The sequence below is a fragment of the Ctenopharyngodon idella genome, chromosome 13 (assembly GCF_019924925.1).
Source record: "Ctenopharyngodon idella isolate HZGC_01 chromosome 13, HZGC01, whole genome shotgun sequence".
In the NCBI taxonomy this organism is placed as follows: domain Eukaryota; kingdom Metazoa; phylum Chordata; class Actinopteri; order Cypriniformes; family Xenocyprididae; genus Ctenopharyngodon; species Ctenopharyngodon idella.
In genome coordinates, this window is record NC_067232.1 from 18,055,243 (window position 1) to 18,080,754 (window position 25,512).

The following is a 25,512-nucleotide window of genomic DNA, read 5'->3' on the forward strand; positions in this document are numbered from 1 at the left end:
CTGAATCCACCGTGACATTAAGGAATAACTTATAGCTCTATTTCCCAGCTTTTGAAGTTGATCTCATAAAATGTGTCAAAAACACACTGAGAGACAGACCTAGTATTAAATTAACTAGATGTTAAAGAGCTTTAAAATCACTCGTCGCAATACAGAGCATGTTATCTCGCTGTTAAAACATTAAATCAAAGCTTTTACAGTAAATCCCAACATCATTCTGTATTTTTAAGTCGCCTTTCCCCCCTTCTGCCATCGTGAGAATACAATCTCTGACTGCGGTATCTATAATACGTTGATCTAGACGCACTGCACACTCAAAACACACAGATCTATCTGCAATTAACTGCAAACGTATAGTGGCAATTAACCCTATAGATTGTAATTAACACTTTTGCTGGTATAAGGCACTAATTTTACAGCATTTTAATTAATGTAGGTCTCCATCTGACAGACTGCGTTATTTGCCGTCTCACCCTTTCGTAATGAACACAGAGCAAAGCTGCAAGGGTCATGTTCAGCAGGCATGACATCTAACTTCATATCTTTGTATTATCAAGACTATTTACAGTCTTTCCTCATTGATTGAGCACACAAAACCAAACACTCGGATATATTAAAACTCTGACAAAACACATTCAGATACAGAAGTACAAAAACGCAATGGTCCGTCACACCTGAAACGATTTTTATCTCCTATTCAGATTGTGAGTCTGTCTCCTGCTGGTTTACCATTTCATCTCACATCTATCATCATTAAAAGCTGCCGCTTCTTATATGCATAATGTCCTCTGCGAAATCCATTTCGTTCTATTTACTGAGTACTCTGCTCATCTTTTCATAACTGACATACCAATAAATATTTAGAACTGTTTGGATCAGAGGGCAACTGATAGTCAAGCTTGTATTTGCATGGCCACCTCACTGTAATCGAGAACACAAACAGTTCAGAGAGAACAAGTAAATATCAGTTTGTTGCATATATAATGAGTGAGAACAGCACAACAGTTGGGTTCCAGAAGTAAAAATCCCATTTATTTTCTCCACAGAGATACTGATGTTCAACACTAACATATAAACCTTTCAAAACAGACCTACTATGAGCTCTGAGGTTGTTAATGGATGATATATGCTTCTTTAGAAACCGTAAGTGTGTTCAGTCGAGTTTAATTGCAAAATTCCCAGTGAAGAACTAAACTGCTAACATAATTCTGAAGACACCAATTGCTGTTACCATGAACATAAATCGAGGTAGAAGAGATCCACTCTCATGAAGCACTGTGAACGATGTAATCGAGCCTCTCGAGCTACTTGCGTACAAATTATTATTTTGCAACAAACTTAAAATATTGCTTTTATATGTATACATTTATAGTTTTATATTGTACTATTATTTTTGATTCATTTGCATCATTCACAATGCTTCATAAGATGAGTAGATAAAACAAAGTACACTACTGTTCAAAAGCGTGCGGTAAGATTTTTTAAATGTTCTTGAAAGAAGTCTCTTCTGCTCGCCAAGGCTGCATTTATTTAATCAAAAATACAGTAAAAACAGTAATATTGTGAAATATTGTAACAAATTAAAAGAACTGTGTTCAATTCTAATAAGAGGTCAAATCGATTAATCACATTTAATAGCATCTAACAAACCAAAAATTATTCAGACATTTTTGATATTTTTGAGATATTTTTACTAGTGGGTGCAGCATACTATAGTTCATTTATGTAAGTGAGGATAGCAAAATACAGTAAAGTGTGTAATATTATACCCAAAAATTCTTCATACAGTGGACTACCAGTAAAATTGATAAAAATTTGGAACCAAAAATTATTCAGACACTTTGACCTGACCATGTTTTGCTTAAGTGTTATCTGACATAATTAAGATTCATTTTATATACATATATATATATACACACGCACACACACATATTATATATTTACAAACATTTATGTTAGATGCGATTAATCTAAAGCACTAATTTTAATTACATTTTAAAATTCCTGTAATGGCAAGGGTGAATTTTCAGCATCATTACTCCAGTCTTCAGTGTCACATGATCCTTCAGAATATCCTTCTAATATGTTTTTTTATTACTATTATCAATGTTGAAAACAGTTGTGCTGCTTAAAATTTTTGTGGAAACCATAATACATTTAATTCAGGATTCTTTGATGAATAGATCGTTCAAAAGAACAGCATTTATATGAAACAGAAATTCTGAAATATTACAAAAAAATTTTTTTTTTAACAAATTTACTGCCATGTTTGATCAACTTAATGCATTCCTGCTGAATAAAAGTATTACTTTTTAAGTACTTTTTTGAGATTTACTAACTTTTTATTTATTTATTAATTAATTAATTAATTTATTTTTTACTTTAATTCAAAGTTTGTGTTAGAGTCATTCATCTCAGAGTTGGTTGATTTAGGCCATGGTTTAGAAATTTTCCATGTTTTTTTTTTTTTTGGTTTGTTTTTTTAAATAGCAGAGAAGATGAATGGTAAGTTGGGAACAATACTTCAGGAACCAAGGTGCTGAACATGTAGGCGTCACAGTTGCGCTCCACAGCCAAAGACACTTTAAAGGAGCCCAACACTACAATTTTCACCTGAAGTCCACTTATAATGGTAGTCAAGGTTTCTTGCAACAAAAGTCAAGGTTTCTTGTCAAAAGGGAAAAAAAATACATGACCATTTTCTGCCCTCTCTCAGACCCTTAGAATTTTACAGGCTCTTTTACACCTCTATATGTAAACGACCTCTGTTATTATTGGCTAGCTTCTTTGCAGATTTTTGCAGAACTTCAAGAGAGCAACAAAAAAACATTTTCAATGATATACCTCTCTCTTTAAAACTCTCATCAACCTTCCTATATGGAATGATGAAGCATTATCCACCAACGTCGGTCACTCTGTGGGTGATAAAAAATGTCAGTCTTACCTTCAGGAGCGTCTGCGTCACATATCTTGGTGATGGCAGCAGAGTGATTGCCCTGTGATGAGTTTGTTGTGGGCACTGGGGTCTGGGGACAAAAAAAAAAAAAGCCCAAATCAATAAGACCAATCTGATCTATGGAATATGACTCTAAATGCAAGCAAGTGAACCAAAAGCAATATGCTTTCGTTTTTTTACATGAGCATATGTAAAACATTAGCACTGTGATTTGAGATTTGTCTTTTTTCATACTCACCTTATAACTTACTATATTCTGGGAGTAATTCACAAGACACATTATTTTTTCAGTATAAAAAAATCATATTCACTAACTACCCACAATCCAGTTTAATAGCCTTACAGTATTAAAATTAAGTCATTGTCAATCTTTTCAATGCCTCCTTTCTATTTAAATTAGACTCATTATACTGCACCTTATTAACAAAACTCTTCTATATTCCTGGTGCTATGATATGTATGTGAATGGCTCTATTAGCGCTAAAGGGAAAGCAGGCAGTAAAAGCTATTTCATTAAAAAAAGATGTTTACATTAATCATAGCAGTAGTAATTCATCAGATGATGGAGAAGAGCATTAAACCTGCCATATATGCAAACGTGGTGTTGTTGAGCACACTTTCGTCATTTTAAAGAGGTAATTTATAATTGAACCTAATTGGCATAATTCCTTTAGTAAACTGGTGCTAAAACAACACAGACTAGAGTGAGTATAAACAACACTTATATTTCTAGAACCCTCTCTTACAAGAATACTGATAACAAAGCAAAGCAAACAAAGTTCTGACTGACTCATTCTGCATAATTTCATAGGACACATACTAATTATAAGAGGCAGACTGACTGATTTATAAGCTTTTTGGGTTATTACATTACAGGAATGTGTTCAGAAATTCAATTACAGTTTCGATTACACATTCCATGTGCTTCGAGATAATGCATTGCTGTTTATGCTAGATGAAACGAGTAAACCTCATTTGTTTAAAAGTAAATGCATGAACTACACTGCTCAAAAAAATTAAAGGAACACTTTTTAATCAGAGAATAGCATCAAGTCCTGGTTAAACTCCTGGGATATTGATCTGGTCAGTTAAGTAGCAGAGGAGGCTGTTAATCAGTTTCAGCTGCTTTGGTGTTAATGAAATTAACAACAGGTGCACTAGATGGGCAACAATGAGACGACCCCCAAAACAGGAATGGTTTTACAGGTGGAGGCCACTGACATTTTTTTCCCTACTCATCTTTTCGGACTGTTTTTCACTAGTTTTGCATTTGGCTAGGGTCAGCGTCACTACTGGCAGCATGAGGCGATACCTGGACCCTACAGAGGTTGCACAGGCAGTCCAACTCATCCAGGATGGCACATCAATACGTGCCGTTGCCAGAAGGTTTGCTGTGTCTCCCAGCACAGTCTCAAGAGCATGGAGGAGATTCCAGGAGACAGGCAGTTACTCTAGGAGAGCTGGACAGGGCCGTAGAAGGTCCTTAACCCATCAGCAGGACCGGTTCCTGCTCCTTTGTGCAAGGAGGAACAGGATGAGCACTGCCAGAGCCCTACAAAATTACCTCCAGCAGGCCACTGGTGTGAATGTCTCTGACCAAACAATCAGAAACAGACTTCACGAGGGTGGCCTGAGGGCCTGACGTCCTCTAGTGGGCCCTGTGCTCACTGCCCAGCACCGTGGAGCTCAATCGGCATTTGCCATTGAACACCAGAATTGGCAGGTCCACCAATGGCGCCCTGTGCTTTTCAGATGAGAGCAGGTTCACCCTGAGCACATGTGACAGACGTAAAAGGGTCTGGAGAAGCCGTGGAGAACGTTATGCTGCCTGTAACATCGTTCAGCATGACCGGTTTGGTGGTGGGTCAGTGATGGTCTGGGGAGGCATATCCATGGAGGGACGCACAGACCTCTACAGGCTATACAATGGCACCCTGACTGCCATTAGGTATCGGGAAATCCTTGGACCCATTGTCAGACCCTACGCTGGTGCAGTGGGTCCTGGGTTCCTCCTGGTGCATGACAATGCCCGGCCTCATGTGGCGAGAGTCTGCAGGCAGTTCCTGGAGGATGAAGGAATTGATACCACTGAATGGCCCCCACGCTCACCTGACCTAAATCCAATAGAACACCTCTGGGACATTATGTTTCGGTCCATCCGACGCCGCCAGGTTGCATCTCAGACTGCCCTGGTCCAGATCTGGGAGGAAATACCCCAGGACACCATCCGTCATATCATTGGGAGCATGCCCCGATGTTGTCAGGCATGCATACAAGCACGTGGGGGCCATACAAACTACTATTACTAGTACCATTTTGAGTTGCTGCAATGAAATTTCAGCAAAATGGACTTAGCCTGTTGCATCATTTTTTTCACTTTGATTTTCGGGGTGTCTTTGAATTCAGTCCTCTATAAGTTGATAATTTTCATTTCCATCAAATGATGTGGCATCCTTTCGTTCCTAACACATTACCCAGTCCATATCAGTTTAGAAAGCCAAATGTATAAATATTAAAATAATAAATACTTATAAAATAATAAACATTTGATAAATAAATAATAAATATATTATTATTATTTATGAAATAATATAATAATATATTATTTTAAAATAAATTAAATACATAATAAACATTAATTAAAACAATGCTTTTTCTAGCTACTAAAAATTAGTTATGAATTTCTTTTAATTGTACTTCAGTAAATTACTCTTCCTACCATTCCAATTTAAAATCCAATTCTGCATCCTGTTTGCTACCTCAGTTCCAATTCAGAAATTCAATTGGAATTTAAAAAGCATTCTCAATTCAATTGCGCATGGCGCAAAACCCTGCAAAGCACATGTATTTCTCAGGTTCGTTTATGTTTATTATGTTTATGTTATGTTTATTTCAATATTTACATCTGATGCTGCAGAGGGGCGAAGAACAGACGTAATTGGTCAGATTTTGACACATGCTGTGATGTTTACAGAGTAGAACGAGAGGTTCGATCTTGCCGCGAGCTGTTCTTCCTTCTCTATCCTCGGCAGACGATTTGCCCCATCAGCCTTCCGACAGCTTGTCAGACTCACAGCAAATTATTCTTCATTTGAGCTTGTATTTACGTAAAGGCAGCATAACTTTTGAAAGTAATCAAACAGGATAACATGCACCAGTGGATAGATGCAGAATGACTGCTACCCTTCAAGGAAGTGAATAGAAATCAGATTTGATTGATGAAGAGTTTGTCAGTTTCAGCCTCAGATGCCCATGGGCCGCTCACAATCCGTTCAATGACCACATGATGCATAGTGCAAATAAAAATGGCAAGCACTGACTGAAACTGCCATGTGCACTTTGATTGACTAGCTTTATCATACTTTATGTTGTGTTTTTTCCATAATAATCTATTAATTTGGTATCATTTAGCACATAAAAACCCACAAAGTGCGGATGGAGGCGTCACATATAGGTCTGAAGGGTCTTCCTGTCTAAGTGGGTGGTTTTTGGCCAGAATAAGCTGCAACGTGGATCAGATTTTATGCCAAAAGTTGTTAGGCTACATAAGAGAGGATGTATAGATTTGCAGTAAAGAACATGCAGGCAAGCGTTCACACTTAACATGAACAGGTCAAAGATATCAGACAGTTTTTAACCTCACATAAATGTACAGACCTTTAAAGAAGTAAAAATAAATAAATAACAGATGCAGGAAGGCCTTTAATGGGTTTTAAAGAGAGTCGGGAGAGATGGTTTTGAAAGGCTTTCAAACACTTGCTTTGTAAAGGGTTGATCATTACATACTTATGTCACCGGCGTGGGCCCTGTTTGCTCAGAATACGACAGCTGTAATCCTGTAATCCTAATGCAGTGCAGCACAGGGGATTGACTGTTACACAAACAAACCCACATCTCACCTGCAGCAGGTATTTCTGGCTGCCATACATGACGTATTGCGGGGCCAGACTGTAGATCATGTAGCTGGTGTGGAGGACGATGAGGAGGAGGATCATGCAGAGGAAGAGGAGGGCCTGCGGTCGGGTTCTCTGAGGCCTGATCTTATACAGCTGCACAAAAAGAAACAAGAACATCCTTATATTAGTCATATGACTGAGTGCTATGAGTCTACAGCACTCTGAACTGCAGAAATGCACATATATGCAAATAACACTGCATTAAGAACAACAAAAACAAGGATCCTCATTGCCATAGTGGTTACTAAACTATATTAAAAATATAGAGGGTCAAAACCGAAATGAAAACTACTTTTTTCCCCAAGTGAAATGGTCAAAAGGTGCAGTTACGGTACAAAGTAAAAATGCTAAAATGAATTATCAGAATTATTCCAAGCTATGAATCTTGATGCGTTACTGAGGTCTGCTACCCAACCCTTGCTCAGTAGTTCACAATGGATTTTGGTTTGTAATGAAAAATAATAGTTTTTATTATTAGTATTATTATTATTTTTAATTAATGTTAAATATGTATTACTTAACTTATTAAAATACTATGAATTTATTTATTAATAAATCAGGATATGAATTCATGTATTAATTAATAATTATTATTTTATCAGCATATCAATATTTTATTGATACACTGAAAAACACTGTTAGAAGACAGTCAATTTCACATTTATAGTATTTATAGTATTTCAAAAAAATTCTATAATTATATATAAGGCCTAACATATACCATATTTATTTTTGATATATTAAATGAAATTATGAAACAATATAAAAAGAAAGAAAGTGAAATTATTGTTATTTTTTGTAATGAATTAATTTGTAATGAAATATGTATCATTTAATTTACTAAAAATGTTATGAATTTTATATATGTGTGTGTATATATATATATATATATATATATATATATATATATATATATATATATATATATATATATATATATATATACACACACACACACACACACACACACATATATATAAAATTCATAACATTTTTACACACACAGGCGTGCACATAACTGGTGCGCAGCTGCGTATGCGTGGTAAAAATAAGTGATGCGTACCAGAAAACGTGGAGGGAAGCGCTTTCGAGTACCAACATTTTTTGGGACAGGGACACATTTACTTACAAGAGTAGGATTTTCCCCCTTCTCTGGTAAGATAGCAATCATGATGATAAGTGTGTTCATTAATTATTAGGGGTGCAACGGATCACAGTTGATCTGTGATCCGTACGGACCAGCCCCCATGGTTCGGCATGCATGTGATTCGCAGATTAACTGCCAAGTTTAGCCATCATAATGTGAAAGTTTATCATTTGGACGTGTTTTGTCTTGCCAATTTACACATTCAAACGATTTTAAACGTGGAAGAGGAGTCAAAAATCCGGACTCGCACGCCTCACTCACCCGAAGCGCGCGCATGCTGAGAGAGAGAGAGAGAGAGAGAGAGAGAGAGAGGCTTTCAGACAGTGATCGAACACATAATTAATTCTTCTTTCACGTTTACTTGCGCTTGAACGGACACATACACACAAAATTTTGTCAAAATACCCATCTCGGCAAGTATTCTCTCGGTTATGTCATAAGTGAACGGTTAAGAAAGAAACCGGATGTGTGTCCGTACATTCGGTCTTAAAGTGACAGCAGCCTAATATTCCTGCTGTTGTCTGTGTCATTAGTGTTAATAAAATAAAAACAAAACATCATCATCATCATCTACCATGTTCGAAAGCAAAGAAGATAGTGAGGAGAGCAGTCAGGAGGAAAGTGATGACGACAACTTGTAGGTTAAGAGTGCTGCGTAAAGTATGAGTACCAAGCAACATCTCCAGGTGTTCCCTTGAGAACCAGACCAAAAAAGTTATGTGCACCCCTGTATATATCTACACACACACACACACACACACACACATAAATCAGGCCTAACATACACAATAGATATTGTTGTTATATGTAATGATAAAAAACATACCTTACTCACATACCTTCAAACTTTGGCCTATACAAATAAGCTAAATTTAATCACTAAAATCAAAGTCCCTTTCAAAGAAAGTCTGTTCACTCTGTGGCCATATTTGCCTCCGGGCAGCTATTTTGGGCATCCAAGACCAACTCCTATCTATTTGAATGGGGGAATCTTGAAATCTCAAAAACTGCTTGGCGAACTCACAATTAAATAACATATTTCAAATCAGCAACAAAATCTGACATGAACTATCCCATAAATGTTGTTTCTTATGTTCAAATAGCGTTAAAAAAAGCTTATTTTTCAGGCTAGACTAGCCAATGCGCATGTGCAGTCCTGAATGCAAGTCTCAGGTTTCTGTGGGAACCGGAGCTTATAACGGCAGCTGCAGTGACGCAATGACTTTATCAATCAGCGATTGGCTCTTTTACTTAGAAGGCAGGACGTATTCTACCATATTGCGTGTTGCATTTTCTCATAACTATTCATAACTAATAGGAGTGAACTGTTTTTTCTATATCTATAGTCTTTGCTAAAATTCAGTACAATAACACTCTTTCCAGCGTGAAATTGCTTAATAAAACAGGTGAATGAAGATGAAAAAGAAACAACATGTTGTGTCTCACCCGTATCCAGAAGAACCAGATCCCCATGTTACGGATCCCGGCCATGGAGGTGAAGACAAAGTACATGGTGATGGTGGTGATGAGAACATAGTCCAGTGGGAAAACCTGATGGAGGGAAAGAAACATCAACCAGGTCTGGATGGCAAGCTCTGTTTCAGCCATTCACAAGGGCTACAAAACAGTCACTATTCATCTACACACACAACAAACACTTTTCAGGCCTTAGTGTCAACTAAAAGAACTATTAACCCGACAATGAAGATGGCCGGAAGGCCATGATAGTGCTGTCCGCTTTCTGTGCCTTTTCCTTTTGTACCGAAGTGTTTTTAGAGTAAGTGATGCATGTTTCACAAACCACACAATGCTGGAGGCACAAAGGATATATTTACACTCACACTCTCAGTGGTGGCCTAAAATACTGCCACTCCTGTGCGAGAGACGTATCGCTTCACAACTCTGAGGTGATCTTTCAGCAATTCCGACTATTTTCAATGCATTTCATCTCAAAAGAGCCACAGGAAGTACATGGCAGAACTGTTTGAAAGTCAAGCTAAAAATGGTCCTTTTCCTGGAAGAGTTGCTGGCTTGTACAAATGACAATGCCTCTTCCGTTGGCAGCTTGTCCTCCATAACTCCACTGGAGCTGAAATGCTTTTTTGAAATGAGCAAAACACACTGACCTTACCTGCTGCCCTCATATCGAGGATGGAATATGGTCAATGACATCATGAAGCACAAATTAGAAATGTTTCTGGAAGCATGAGCAATGATTCTCTGGCCTGAATGTCTTATCTCTCTGCAAATTACTTTTCTTTTTCTCTTTTCACATGGCCTAATTGCTGAAATCAATGGTCTGGATTCCTGAACAATTTGGTTTAATCAACCCATCTTAAGTAGCGAGTGAAACAAGCGATCATATTTTATTCAAGCACATGGAAACTGATCATTGCTCTACTTGAAGAAGATTGAAGGATTTGAAATCTCTTCCAAAAGCACTAAATGATGAAAAGCGTACTTATTTCTGATTCATAAATAGCACTTAATTCAGAGGTCATCACATCTTTTTATAAGACAAGCGGCCACAGGCCAAACTGTTCAGGGTCTTATATTTCTTTTTGGGATTTGTACACTGTTGTACTTGCAGATTGTGGTATTGTGGTTCAGTGGCATCATATTTCTTGGTTTCTGCTTCGAGGAGCTAACTAGATGAAACCACAACCGTCAAGAATTATGAATATAAGACATACAGTTTTGAAATGTTTTTAAACCTGATCAAGGTAAATGTTTAGTCTGAGCCAGTGAAATACATATCCAAAAACTTGGGGATATAGTCTTGATTGTAACCTGTCTCACAACACTAAAAAAATAAATTGAGCGGGGAAAAAAACTGCTTTGGTACTTCACTGCCCATTCAAATCCATATTACACTCAAATCTAATCAATACTAATTAATACATACTCAATATTCTGCTACCCAACCCTTGCCCAATAGTTCACATTGGATTTGGGTTTGTAATGAAAAATAATTATTTTTATTTACTTTAATATTATATAATATTTAATAATATTATTTTTATTATAAAAACAAAGTATTATTTTTAATTAATGCTTAACTTGTTAAATTATTATTTAACTTGTTAAAACATTTAGCATTTATTAATAAATCAGCATATGTATTTATTTATTAATAATTACTGTTTTATCAGTATTTCAATATTTTATTGATACAAACTGAGTAACACTGTTAGAAGGCAGTCAATTTCACATTTATAGTACTCCAAAAATTTCTATAATCATTTAAGGCCTAACATATGTATTATATTTATTGTTGATATATTATAATAAATGCTCAATATTCTTTGAGGTCTACAGCTATAGCAATACGGCCCAATTAGAGGAAGTTATTTCAAGTACACTCCCTGCAAAAAAATGTTTGGACACATTTGACTGAATTTATGTTTCTCATGATGCTAAAAACCTTCTGATCTGACACATTTTGCTTATATACTTGAAATGAGTTTTGCAAACAAATATAAATAGTGCTGACATGCACTACCGTACACACATTTTTTTAAAGAAATTAATACTTTTATTCAGCGAGGAGAAATTAAATTGATCACAAGTGACAATAAAGACATTTATAATGTTACAAAAATTTCTATTTCAAATGAAAGCTTTTCTTTTGAACTTTGAACTTTTGAAATAAAAATGCATCACGGTTTCCACAAAAACGAGCAGCACAACTGTTTTTAATGTTGATAATAATAAGAAATGTTTCTTGAGCACCAAATCAGCATATTAGAATGATTTCTGAAGGATCATGTGACACTGAAGACTGGAGTAATGATGCTGAGAATTCAGCTTTGATCACAGGAATAAATTACATTTTATAATATATTAAAATAGAAAACAGATATTTTAAATTGTAATAATATTTCACAATAATACTGTTAATAATATCCATATTTAACAAGTTATGAAGTAAAATATCTAGCTTTCATCAGACCGCCTCCCAGAAGCTAGATATTTTACTTCATAACTTGTTAAATATGGATATTTTGTTTTTACACAAATGCATTGCTTCGCATCAGAAGGACTTTATTAACCCCTGCGGAGCCGTGTGGAGTACGTTTATGATGAATGGATGTGGTATCACTCACTGCCATTATAAAGCTCGGATGCGTTAGGAAATGTATTAATATATCTCTGATTGTGTTCATCAGAAAGAAGAAAGTCATGCACACCTAGGATGGCTTGAGGGTGAATAAAGCTTGGGCTAATTTTCATTTGAAAGTGAACTAATCCTTTAATCTCACTTTATTAACCAATGCCTTTGCTATTGACCTTTATTATTATTAAACATCACGTTTGTGTTTTATTTTATTTTTTTGTTTTTATTGCTGTCGTAAGTGTTAAACTTTCTTCTCCTGCGTCCTATTCTTTTGCAATTAAGAATGGCAGCACAGCTGAAAGGTTTGTTTGAGCTGCACCGTCTACTGTAGAGGCGTGAGTTTGCATTTCCTTCAGCCGGAGGCTTATTCATTTCACTTTTGGTGTTAAAGGGGCTTTATATTTGCCAAATATATAACTTTTTTCGTTTTGTTTTTTGTTATTAAAAAAAACAACAACAAGCAAGCCCAGCCCAGGTGAGAAAACGTAATGCAAAAGTAAAGTAATGCACTACTTTACATAAAAAGTAACTAAATAATGCAATTAGTTACTTTTTTAGGGAGTAACGCAATATTGTAACGCATTACTTTTAAAAGTAACTTTCCTCAACACTGCATAAGAGACTTCTCAACTTCAGTACAAAAACATTTTAAAAAATATTACCGACCCCAAACTCTTGAACCGCTGTGTAGAAATTTCTTTAGAAAACTACATTTAAAATTCAAACATTTTGCTGTAAATCTTTGTTAGAAAAATTAGCTCTTCAATACTGCTTTAAATAAAAAATAAAAAATAAAATAAATAAATAAATAAATAAAAAACAGTATTTGGGTTGTCCCCATGAAGTTTTTTTTTTTTTTTTTTGTTTTTTTACATTTAATGGTCACTACATAATTTTATACTTTCACATTTGTGTTATTTTATAGTTTTGATAGCTTTCACACCATTCAAAAATGAAGAAATAGTAATAATAAGGAATGAGTAGGTGTGTCCAAACTTTTGACTGACAGTGTGCACTTGCCAATTAGAGAATCATCCATTTCTCACTGCTGCTGGTTTCAGCAGAAACTGCTTACGGTAAGCAGATTGCATTCTTCACATCTCTTGCGACACATCCACGGCTGCTACTAAGTGTCGTAGTAAAACCAAAGCGAACAATGCATTCCATTTCTGGCACCTTCTCCTCCCAAATCATTACACTACTATGGTTGCACACAACTGCCACTGGTACTTGAGGACACAAATGTGATTCTGAGACAAAAGAGAGAATGCTGCTCACCGGTTGCAGCGCCAGCAGTAGCTCATTAAGAGGGTTGGTTAAGTTGGTCCCAAAGATGATAAATCCAGTGCTGATACCAGCTGAATGTAAAGCTTTATCCAGACTGCAACAAGACAAACAACATCATCACATAAGAGACTGAATTAAAAACATCATTAACCACAGTTCTCCATGGTCTGCTATAGAATGATGGTAAATTATTGTACGTGTGAGCTAATTTAGAGCGCTGCAGGTGTTGATGAATGTGTGTGTGTACAATAACAACAGATTTATGGTTACTCCAGCACTGAATCAACGTGTCCCTAAATTGCACTGTGCTCTAAGGAGACGCCATTCTTCCTGTGCTTTTCAATCGAGTGAGTCATTTGCTGGTAACGTGAATGTGTGTATGTAAGAAAGACAGGAGTAGAGTCTGCAATCAGAGTGACATTTCGTGCAGGTTGATGGAACTTACTTGGAAATAAACAAGGTCACAAAGAACAAAAGGGCCACCAGGATGAAGAAGACCCCGAGCAAGATCTGACAAGACAAAAAGAGACAAAGTTACAACAGTGTTAGACAAGGTAATTTAAAAGTTTAGTAACTTTACTTTAACAATGATCCTTAAAAAATATAAGTGGAATATCCCAAAATCGCAAGATGTGACAACGTGAATTTTTACAGAAAAAAAAAAAAAAACAAAAAATCAAAAATCCAATCCTTTATGAGCTTTTTTCTTCCACTCAGAATAATAAAGAATGTACTGGTTGCTTGTTTCTATGCAATTATAATGAATGGGAAAAGAGCAGAAAAAAAGCAAATAATGACAGAATTTAATTTTAGAGTGAACTTTGCCTTTCACTTTTACATGGTGTTTGAACATAAATGTGTGTTGGCAGTGTGTGCATACACAACCACCATATAATGATAAAAATCCACCCATTAAATCATAAGCTGTGTCTTAGAACAAGCCGTTTTCATTTTCTGAGTAGTATGACGGCATGCTGCTCAGGCCCCGACTAGGGTTGGGAATCGTAAGAAATTTTCCGGTTCCGGCTCCGGTTCCGCCTAACGATTCCGGTTCCATTAAAATAATTAAACAACTAATAAAAAAATAGTAGTAAGGGAAAAAATGCACAATACTCAACTCAGACAGTCCTTTTTGTGTTTATTATTCTTGTAAAATGAATTTAACAGACTGCTAATCTCATATTCGCTAACACTTTACAATAAGGTTCATTAGATAACATCAGTTAACTAGGCCTACATTAACTTGAACTAATAATGAGCTGCATTTCTATAGCATTTATTAATCTTTGTTAATGTTAATTTCAGCATTTACTAATACATTATTAAAATCAAGAGTTGTATTTGTTAACATTAGTTAATGCACTGTGAAGTAACATGAACAAACTATGAACAGCTGTATTTTTATTAACTAACATTAACAAAGATTAACAAATACATTAACAAATGTATCACTCATGGTTAGTTCATAAATGAACCTTATTGTAAAGTGTTACCACAAATTAGATAAGATGCTTGAACACACATGTAAGATCCAGACAGGTGAAAAAGAATATTTTTGTAAGTTGGATTCATAAAGACTTGTTTCTGAAAGAATGATTCACTGATAGACACTTTTTTAACAGTAAATTTGTTGCCACCTAGTGGCGTAACAATGCAATCGATACAGTTGTTATTTGAAGTCCAGTTACTTTCAGAAGGTAATTTATTATATTTTGATCAGTAACATCAGCGTTTCTAACTGAATAATAAACTTTTGTATATTTCTGTTATAATTGGAATATTTGTCACACAGAAATAATTATACTGTGCGTTTGAAAAGATTGTGAAGCTGTTTATATCTACACATGACAACTCTCTTCAGATCAACGGCAGCGCGAACGCAGATTTGAATGTCACGATTTTATTTTTGTCAAAGGTTTAATATACACGGGCGAATCGTTGTCATTTAGGAATTAGATAATGTGGGTGATGAAATCGAGAACGCGATCTTTTAAAGATTAATCGTGCAAGATGACAACAAAGTTATAACCGTAATTAAACTAAACTATACATGTTCTGTCTCCATGCAGCATATATTCTCCGGCTCTGTAGGCATCATTGTCCGACTCCGGTTCGAACATATAAGGCTGAACATCGCTACTGACAGTTTCTGACATTTTCAGTGCATGAGATTGTCCTGTTTTGTTATTGAGTAAGCTCTTGAAGCTCCGCCCTCTTCTTAAAAGGGGGCCGGGAGCAGCAGCTCATTTGCATTTAAAGAGACACACAAAAATGGCATGTTTTCACGCACCCCCCAAATATGGCAATTTTAACATGCTATAAAAAATTATCTGTGGGGTATTTTGAGCTAAAACTTCACATACACACTCTGGGGACATCAGAGACTTATTTTACATCTTGTAAAAAGGGGCATAATAGGTCCCCTATTATGACAACCAGTAAATTGATTCTTTTGAAGCAGTTTACTGAAATGTACTGTCTGCACTGCACTGATTTACAAACACACTAGAAGGTATACACAAATATACACTTCAGAACCAAATGTTTATGCAGAGGACTGAATCTCTCAATTGGTCCATCATGTCTAACCCAGAGGTTGTGTCACTTTTTACACATGGCCATATGGTGCGGCCCACCTCAGCCTGACACAGTCGCCAAGAGTAATATAGACAACATGGTCACAAGCTCTCTAAATAAAGAACAGACTGAACTGCAGAGGATAGAGTAAATGAACAAAGACGGAGACACAAATACTCACAACCCACAAAGCAAAACAAAACCAATATGCCAGACTGAACGGCTGCCTTTGACTGGCCTCCCGGAGCTCACGTCTGCTTGACTTGAGGGAGTAAACAAAACCCTGACGTGTGCAGTAATCATTCCAGATTTTCACAAAACAAAGTAAGAGAGGTGGCAAAAAAAAAAAAACTGTCTGTCTATCTGTCTGTCTACCCATCCATCTACCTATTTATTGATACACACATCCATCTATCTATCTATCTATCTATCTATCTATCTATCTATCTATCTATCTATCTATCTATCGATCTATCTCAAATTTTAAAAGCAATTCCTGCATAATAATACAGAAACAATGAGTGCAACATGGATTTTTCACATTTACATTAACATAATTTTATGTTATAATTACATAACTAGCAATGTTTAGACCAAAAAAATGCTAATACCGACTTTGATTACTTACGAATAACCACTAAAGCAAGTGACATTCGCATTGGACACACATTTCCCTCAAGAACAATATGACAGATTGTGAACTGTACCGAGAACATAGATTTGTAAATGAGCGTGAATCTGCCTCCGAGACATAATCTATAACTAATTCAAACGAATGACTGCGAGTTATTAGTGATGCTAGAAATACGCTTTGTGGTTAAAAACACAGCTGGAGCTATTCTAAGAGTATATTAGGAATTTATGTCTCAAGCTGTTGCTGTAATACCAATAATAAACGCTCGCAGTTATAGCTGTAATAACCGTGACAGCCAGAGCTTTAACTTTACAGAAAAGAGTACATTAATAACAACAAAAGTTACAGCATCAAGCAATTCATTATTCAGCATGCCTTCAGCTAAACGACAATACCACAGACTTCAATACACACCATAAACACAGTTACCTTAAGTCATGTGTGCCTGTTTCAAGTCCCTTTAGGACGGTACCTACATAAGGTTACATGTCAACATGTTTGAAATTTTCTTATTCCCCTGAGAGAGGTCTGGTGGACTATCAAAGACGTTTCCACAAGCATCTACTCAGATTCCATGTCCAAAAAAAACAGAATATCAAAAATATGAGAAATAAAGATGCAATATGCCAGTGGTCGGCAATAGGCGGCCCGCCAGCAATAATACCTGGCCCGCGCCCGCAGCCAGATTGTTTTAATTCGGTTAAGTCTGACGTCACGTGGCAGCGCTTCCGGGACCAAACGCTCTATCATATACCACAAGAAAACAACAAATGTTGCTAATATACACACACGATGTGGTGTAATACTTCCAAAAAATTATAATCATAACCTTTATCTCCATACCAAAATCCCAGATGGCCAGACAGTGATTCATCTTTTATAAATCGTTAAAATATTAATGTCTGTGAGGCTGTGAGCACGGAGACTGTTGTGTAGACTGTAAGTATTTTAAATGTTTAACTTTAAAATGTTAAATGTTTAATATGAATAAATAGCGCTCATAAACGGCCGTGGAGATGCCATTCTCAAGTGAAACGAGTCAAGGCTTGGACCCAGAAACGGCGTTCCTTACGTCACGACTTAACAAGCAGATAGCAGCTGGTTCTGAAATTGATCTTCATCTCGTGGTGCCGTCTAATATTATTACCGTGTCTACACCAGATGCGCCGCGCCGCAACAGCTACAAGCTGTCTAGACTAAATGCAACAAACCAACCGAGCAAAATCACTTGGACTACGTCAGAAATAGAACGGGGAATCCGTTTACCGTCAGGAATGTGTTGTGTCGCGTCGCGCCGCGTCACATCCATTGTAGACAATATCATTATAATGAGTTCTATTATCTTTTGTAGCGTCGCGTTGTGCCGCTCGCGTCCGGTGTCGGTGTTATATTCTTTGAAAACAGCGACAACTTCGTTGCAGATAAGACACATCGGCTTTGCATTCACAAAACAGGTAGGATGAACACATAGTTGTCTTTCCATTCTTCTTTGTATGCCCTATTTTTGCTTTCAACTTTCCTCTTTAGACTCTTTGATAGTGCCATTTTCTCTCACCAGCTATCTTAAATGTTAACATCACTCTGCACACGATGTAATAGCATACCTCCAACACGCAAACAATAAAAAAAAAAAAGAAAAGAATGCAGTTTAGTGTGTGAGGATGCCAAGGAATAATTCTGAGTGTAAAAGTAGGCTACGTCAAATAATTATTACAATAATTTAGGCCATTGTGTAACAAAGCAAATTAAAATGTTACACATTTATTATTCACAATATGGAAAGAGGAAATAAAACATAGTTCGTTAAGAGCATGACACAAACATGCCATTAATGGGCTTATTCAAGTTATTTTTATCCATTCCACATCTCCCACATATGTGTTTTAGCAAGGCAGTCTATGTTGCAAGTTGGTGAATGAAGATACTTGCCAGGTTACTTGTCACTACTCTGCTTTATTAATGTATCCATTGTAAAACCCGGACACCGCCACACAAATGTGGCTTTTTGTTAATGACTGTCCTACTACAGGATTTAACACAGAGCAACAGCTCACTACCAGTTACAAAAGACCGTGTAACAGTCTGTCACAGGAAATTCTAGTTGCATTTTTCAATTAATTTCTTAAATTATACTTTGACTATGTTCTGGCCCACCATCTAGTGGCGAAACGTTTTTTTGGCCCGATGCCAAACTTAATTGCCGACCACTGCAATATGCGAATTATACACATTAAATATGTAAAGGAACATCTATAAAGAGCAGCTATAAAGTGTTCAGGATGCTTATTTGTACTAAAAAGGTTCAGAAATTGTTAACGTTTCTCATTTCTTTGTTTATTTTACACTGTGCGCACACTGAAGCTCTGTTCTGCAATGGCTTGTTTCTGCATGTTGGGCCATAGTGAACCGCTCGAGACCCCTGGCAGTCAAATGCCCCTGGTCACATTGGCCCAATTCATAATCGTCCTTGCTCTGAGCTTTGCCAAGGGCTGCTTTATCAGTGCATTACGGGAGAGATTTTTTTAATATCCTTTAAATGATAATGAAATCCTCTGTAGGTATCACACTCGCTCAGGCTTCATAAACAGGTTTATTTCATTTTATAATTGAGCTCGCGACCACCTGCCACTGCCGTCATACCGGGGCCTGCTGGGTTCTAATGTGCAAACCTCTTGACATGTGTGAAACTGCGTGTATATCTACTACAGCTCTATGGTTACAAGCGAACCGCCATGACGACTATATGTAAAGTATGCAATATAGATTCAGTGTGCCCGCAAAGGGAGGAAATACATGCAATTTGCATGGTAAGTGTTGTGTTTCATCTTCTCTGGGCTCATTAAAACACCTAAGCACCTCCAATACACCACTTTCAATTTTCCAAACCAATTTCCGCTGAAGATGAAACGGTAAACACAATAATTAAAATCAATCAAAGTTAATCAATCAATCTGATACAGAATTTAGGTCAATTAACCTGCTCTCTTAACAGAATCAATCACATCTGCCAGGTCCACATTAGAGGGTAATAGAAGTGTGCGTTCATGTGTTCGTGTATGTGCACGCGTGTGTGCGATCTATTAGTCTGTGCTGACAGCTGAATTTATCTAAAATCATCAGCAGGGACTCGCACGTCTCAAATTGCCCCATCGGACCACCCATGCTCCAGTTAACAAACTACCCACTGGGCCTCACTTTCTACAGTCGCGCGACTCCATTACGCGATGTCATTGGCTCTCGCAGGAAGGCGTACTGCGACGAGAAATGTGTTGAATATCAGTACACATTTTGTGTTAACGACAACTACAAGTTCATGTGAGACTTCGCTGCAGGAAGCGCAAAGTGAAAAAGGCCCTTGGAGGATATGAAGTGGAGATGCTTATCTTAAACATATCTGAATGCTCTGAAAACCACTAAATCACTAAATTTGCACTGTAAATCAAAGGCTGTAAGCAACAAATGCTAAGCTAAAACTAGCGCAGCGCTCACAGAACTACATGATGGCGTAAACAAGGCGCAGTGACTGACGGAGAGAGCCGTTTGGCAGACAGATTCCTCTCAGTATGCGTTTCCCCTGAAGCTCTTGTGGGAAAATTAGAGAATCTCAAGCCTAGTTTAGGTATAAATAGAGTCTGGAGTCTATCATTGGCATGCCATGCTCATGTCTGCTGCTAGTGGGCCGCTAAAGACGGAAATGAGGAACCCCTCTGGAGCAGAGTATGCTGGGAGAAGAAACGATGCAATGAATGTGAAAACCAGCAAATGAATGGAAGATGACAAACATTTTAAAGGTTGACTAGAGGAATGCAGGAGTACTACAGAGAGGTTTGTGATAAACAGCTATTTTGTGCATCACCAAATGTATATTAAAAAGAACAATTCACCTAAAATGAAAATTCTGTCATCATTTACTCACCCATATTTTGTTATTTTGAAGCTTGATAGCCACAGTCCTCTTTTACGTTATTATATTGAAAAGAACAGACAGGATATTCTTTAAAGGGGACCTATTATAACCCTTTTTGCAAGATGTAATATACTATAAGTCTCTGGTGTCCCCAGAATGTGTCTGTGAAGTTTCAGCTCAAAATACCCCACAGATCATTTATTATAGCTTGTCAAATTTGCCCCGATTTGGGTGTGAGCAAAAACATGCTGTTTTGTATATGTCCCTTTAAATGCAAATGAGCTGCTGCTCCCTGCCCCCTTTCCAGAAGAGGGCAGAGCTTTAACAGCTCGTGCTTCAGTTGCTCAACAATAACAAAGCTGGAGAATCTCATGCAGCCAAAATGACGATTGTCAGTAACGGTGTTCAGCCTTACATTGTTCAAACCAGAGTCGGACACTGATGGAGAGACTCAGGAAGAAGTTACAACTTTTAGAAGTAAACTGGATGTTTCTGAATGGTTAGTGGATAAATTTATGTAGTTGCTGTGGAGTTGATTCAACTCAACGACTAGCATGTGCCGTCATGTTAATCTCTTGTGCAAAACCCGTATGGACGCCCGCTATACATAGTGTGTAACTGTTTGCCAAACAGAGCCATACACACTAGGCTAACATTTATGATTGCTATCAAATGCTGCAAATGGTCTAATATTTTTTTCCAAAATATTGCTCGGACAGAAACGCTCCTTTTTTTTAGCAATCGAGCTTGCAGGCTATTCAAGCTAATGAGACTCTAAATAGTATTCTGTGCTCGTCTGTGCAGCCAACGACAGAACAGTTAGCATGCTCTGCTCGAACTTTTGCCATGGCCTTAGAACTGGTACAACGTTTTCGCTTGCGAAAACAAAATGACGGCACCGTTGGTGGAAACGTGCAGATTAAGGGGCGGTATTATTATAATAAGATCCCCTTTCTACGTCACTAGGGGAGCGAAATCTGAGCAGCTCGTTTTTTCACATGCTTACAGAGAAAGGCTTGCCAAAACAAAGTTACTGGATTGTCCTTTTTCATGTTTTCTGGGTTGGTAGATGCACAGAGGACCCGATTATAGCACTTAAACACGAAAAAAGTCAGATTTTCACAATATGTCCCCTTTGAACATCATCTACCACATGGTTTAACAACACCAAGGTCATATGTTTGATTCCCAGTGAGCACACATATTTAAAAAAGAGCTGCCAAATGCATTGATATAAATATTATATATTCAATCTACAAAATTTGGCTTCATTAGCTGGACAAAAACAGAGAAATAAGGTGAAATAATGCATCTAGCAAAGTAGTTGTTCACTTTGGTGAATCTGTGCCAAGGTGATAAAAACCAAAAGATTTCTTGATTCTCTTGGGAATGTGTGTTGGCATTCAAATGAAGTCATAATGTACGTGTTACATCAAAGTCACCATGAAAATTAATTTCCTTCACACCTCCCCCTTCATAGACTAGACTTGATAGACCCAAGATAGATAGTGACAATAACTGAACAATTAATTAGGGACAAGTTGACAAAAATGCTTGAAAAAAAAAAAAAATATATATCAAAAGGGAAAAAAGAGAATATAGATGTAAATGTTATACACAGGGCTTGACATTAACACCCGCCAACCCGCCAAATGCGGGTAGATTTCAGCTGTGGTAGGTAAGACAGCCACTCCCACTAACCACTTTGGCGGGTTGAATACAATTTCAGACTACAGCCTAATCAAAGGTAGCCAAGCTCGTCGTATCACAAAATTACAATTCAATCACAATTCTTTATCGATTAACTTGCTGTTAGTGAAGGCAGGATAGGCGGAATCGCGCTGAATGACACAAGCGCTCTCTCTTGCGTGCGATCAGTTCTCTTTGCGCCTGAATAGTCAAACACACGCACACAGATGTCAAAATGCCCATCGTGTGGAGTATCTCGCGTGAATACAGTCGGTTATGGCTTAAGTGGACGTAAACAGGTGGGTAAAAACTGAATGTGTGTCAGTATATTATGTCCATGCATTCAGCAGCCCAATTAAATACTTGTCTGTCATTAATGTTAATCAAACAACAAAAGATGTTAAATAAATGTATACATGTTAAATAAACCTATGTATCTGAAAAAAAAAAAATATTTTTTAAATTTAGTATTTGTAATTTGCTTCTTTGTTCTTTTTATATAGCCTAACAAAAATAACTAAATAAAATTTCTCATATTATGCTTATATTGCCCGCACCTGTACATACCAGCTGATATACAATGTAGTCTTGATTTGGGTGGTCAATCTGCATTTGAAAGTTTGAAAGGGTTTTAATTCTTCTAAATCAAGTAAAATGACTCAAAATCAAGTAATTTAAGTATGCCAAAGTCAACTTTAATCATATAAAATGTAATTTCTCAACAGCAAAATTGTGGCCAGTGAAAATGCTGAGTGGCTAGTAACTTTGGAAAACCACTAGCCACAGTGGCTGGTGAGAAAAAAAAGTAATGTCAAGCCCTGGTTATACATTATATTTAAGTCAACACTTGTATAAACCTATTCCATGTAAAATACACTTTATGCAACTGCTCTAAAAGTTTTATGATTATAAACAGTATGAAAACTTCAGAGTGATTTTAATTGCAAAATCAATGAGAATCTTTAGAAGTGAACATGGAACAGTAACCCATTTTACTTTGATGAAGTGTATTTAGAAGTGAAACAAAAAATTCAAACAGACCTGAATGAGCGTTTGCAGGCAGAATCTAAATGTATCATTATTTACATTTATTGCAGTAACCTTCATTAAATCAACTGCATTACCAAACTTGCAAGATTTAATTTTAAATCTATTTTCTCCACACTGACATCAAAAGGAAAGAAAAGTTGTTTCAGATGCAGAAAAACATTCTGATGAAAACCAGAAACATGCATTATGGAAGAAAACGGGGTCAATTTTGATTTCATGACTTTGAACACTTTTGAGAAAATGCAACCCATTTGAATGATTTGAGATAAATGTGGTGCAACAGGGTGAGGATTACAGTTCACAAAGAGCTGAACGTATTTGACTCGTTAGAATCTCTTACGGATCCCACTCTTACTCCATCAGAAAGAAATGTCACCTCTGGATATGTCAGTGTGTGGGAAGACAGCTGTTTATCATTTGAAGTATTTACTGTTTGAACAAAAATGTGAGTTAAAGATATTTATCAATATTAAAAAATAGCTGCACTGATGTTGAACTACTGCAAAGTCTCTTCAAGTTTACTTGCCAAAAATCATTGTTACAGTCATCAGCATTCTATTTTTTGAGGTTTTTGTCATAATTTAGTCTTTCTTTCAACCTTAAAACAATTTTGAAATTTTGAAAGATCATAGAAAATTGGATTTCATTGTTGGAGTTGTACGTGAAACTGCAGAAGGTACATGATTGAGGCAAAACTCAACAGACCTTCATGGGTCGGAGAGCAGAGCCCACTTTATTGCAGCAGTTCCTCTCTGCAATCTCCAGGTGACGGCCCCGCCGATGCAACATCTGTAGTTTCGCTTCAAGATCCTGGAGGTTCCTCCTGTCTCTCATAGAGAGAGGACGCCCATCGGCACACTGAAGAGAAAAGTACAAAATTGCTTATTGCATAAAAGTACATTTTTTTTTACAATTTTTTATATATTGTCTTTATAGTGAGAGTGTTTGGTTTCAAATTCAAAACATCTCTTGAATTTTGATGGTTTGATGGTTTGCATTTGATGATGTAATTAAAGAGCCCCAAATATGCTTTTTCAAATATTACCTTTCATGCAGTGTGTAATATAGCTGTTTGTGAATGTGAAAAGTCTGCAAAGTGTGCAACGAATAAAGTTATTGTCTCCTAAAAGAAAGAATCAATTTTGAATTGCCGAAATGAGTCGCAAGCAATTCCAGTCTCACTTCCTGTTACAAACCTATTTAACAATGTAACAAATTTGCATAATGCCCACCTATGGTCTTTATTGGCTGCCCACGAACAATGTCTATTTTGACACGCCTCTTCATTTAAAAAAAAAAAAATTGTTGTTACTGCCTTATGTTAAACAACTTTAAATTACTTTTTTCACATCAATCTGCACTCCATACACCGTAACGACAAAGCAAAAACTAGATTTGTGACAACTTAGCAAATGTATTAAAAAGGAAAAAATGAAATAAGTACATTGCATAAATATTTGTACCCTTAACTAAGTAACTGGTTGAAGCACCCTTACAGCCTCAAGTCTTTTTGGGTATGATGTGACAAGCTTTGCACATCTACATTGGGAAATTTTCTGCCATTCTTCTTCTCAGATCCTCTCAAGCTCTGTCAGGATGGATGGGGACTGTCAGTGGACGGATATTTTCAGGTTTCTCCAGAGATGTTCGACTGGGTTCAAGCCCAGGCTCTGGCTGGGCCACTCAAGGACATTCACAGAGTTGTCCATAAGCCACTCTTGCATTGTCTTAGCTGTGTGCTTAGGGTCATTGTCTTGCTCCAGTCCAAGGTTCTAAATGCTGAAGACTAGGTTTTTATTAAGGCTATCTCTATATTTTGCTGTGTTGAGCTTTCCTTCTACCCTGATAAGTCCCCCAGACCCTGCCGATGAAAAACACCCCCACAGCATGATGCTGCTATACCACACTTTACTGTTGGGATGGTATTGTGCAGGTGATGAGCAGTGCCTGGTTTCCTCCATACATGATGCTTGGAACTGAGGTTCATCAGACCAGAGAATCTTGTCTCTCCCAGTCAGAGAGAGTCCTTCAGGTGTTTTTTTGCAAATTCCAAGTGGGTTTTCATGTGTCTTTACTGAGGAGTGGCTTGAGTCTGGCCACTCTGCCATAAAGCCCAGATCGGCAGAGTGTTAATAATAATTAATGATAATTTGTTACATTTATATAGTGCTTTTCTGGATAATCAAAGCACT

The 25,512-nt window shown here is 36.9% G+C and overlaps 2 protein-coding genes across 3 annotated transcripts in view; one reads left to right on the forward strand and one right to left on the reverse strand.

Moving 5' to 3' along the window:
* Window positions 1-12,268, forward strand: part of adgrb3 (adhesion G protein-coupled receptor B3) — a 271,133-nt gene extending 258,865 nt beyond the window's left edge. The window contains exon 30 of the mRNA XM_051916332.1: window positions 12,236-12,268. Within this exon, the coding sequence (XP_051772292.1) occupies window positions 12,236-12,253 (18 nt within the window). The 3' untranslated portion in view covers window positions 12,254-12,268. The remainder of the gene's footprint in view (window positions 1-12,235) is intronic.
* lmbrd1 (LMBR1 domain containing 1) overlaps window positions 1-25,512 on the reverse strand; it is a 109,138-nt gene that overhangs the window by 27,169 nt on the left and 56,457 nt on the right. For both annotated transcript variants that reach the window (XM_051916335.1, XM_051916334.1), the window contains 6 exons: window positions 24,026-24,178; window positions 13,909-13,973; window positions 13,455-13,557; window positions 9,506-9,610; window positions 6,856-7,005; window positions 2,945-3,026 (listed from right to left, as the gene is read on the reverse strand). In XM_051916335.1, the coding sequence (XP_051772295.1) occupies window positions 2,945-3,026; window positions 6,856-7,005; window positions 9,506-9,610; window positions 13,455-13,557; window positions 13,909-13,973; window positions 24,026-24,178 (658 nt within the window). The remainder of the gene's footprint in view (window positions 1-2,944; window positions 3,027-6,855; window positions 7,006-9,505; window positions 9,611-13,454; window positions 13,558-13,908; window positions 13,974-24,025; window positions 24,179-25,512) is intronic.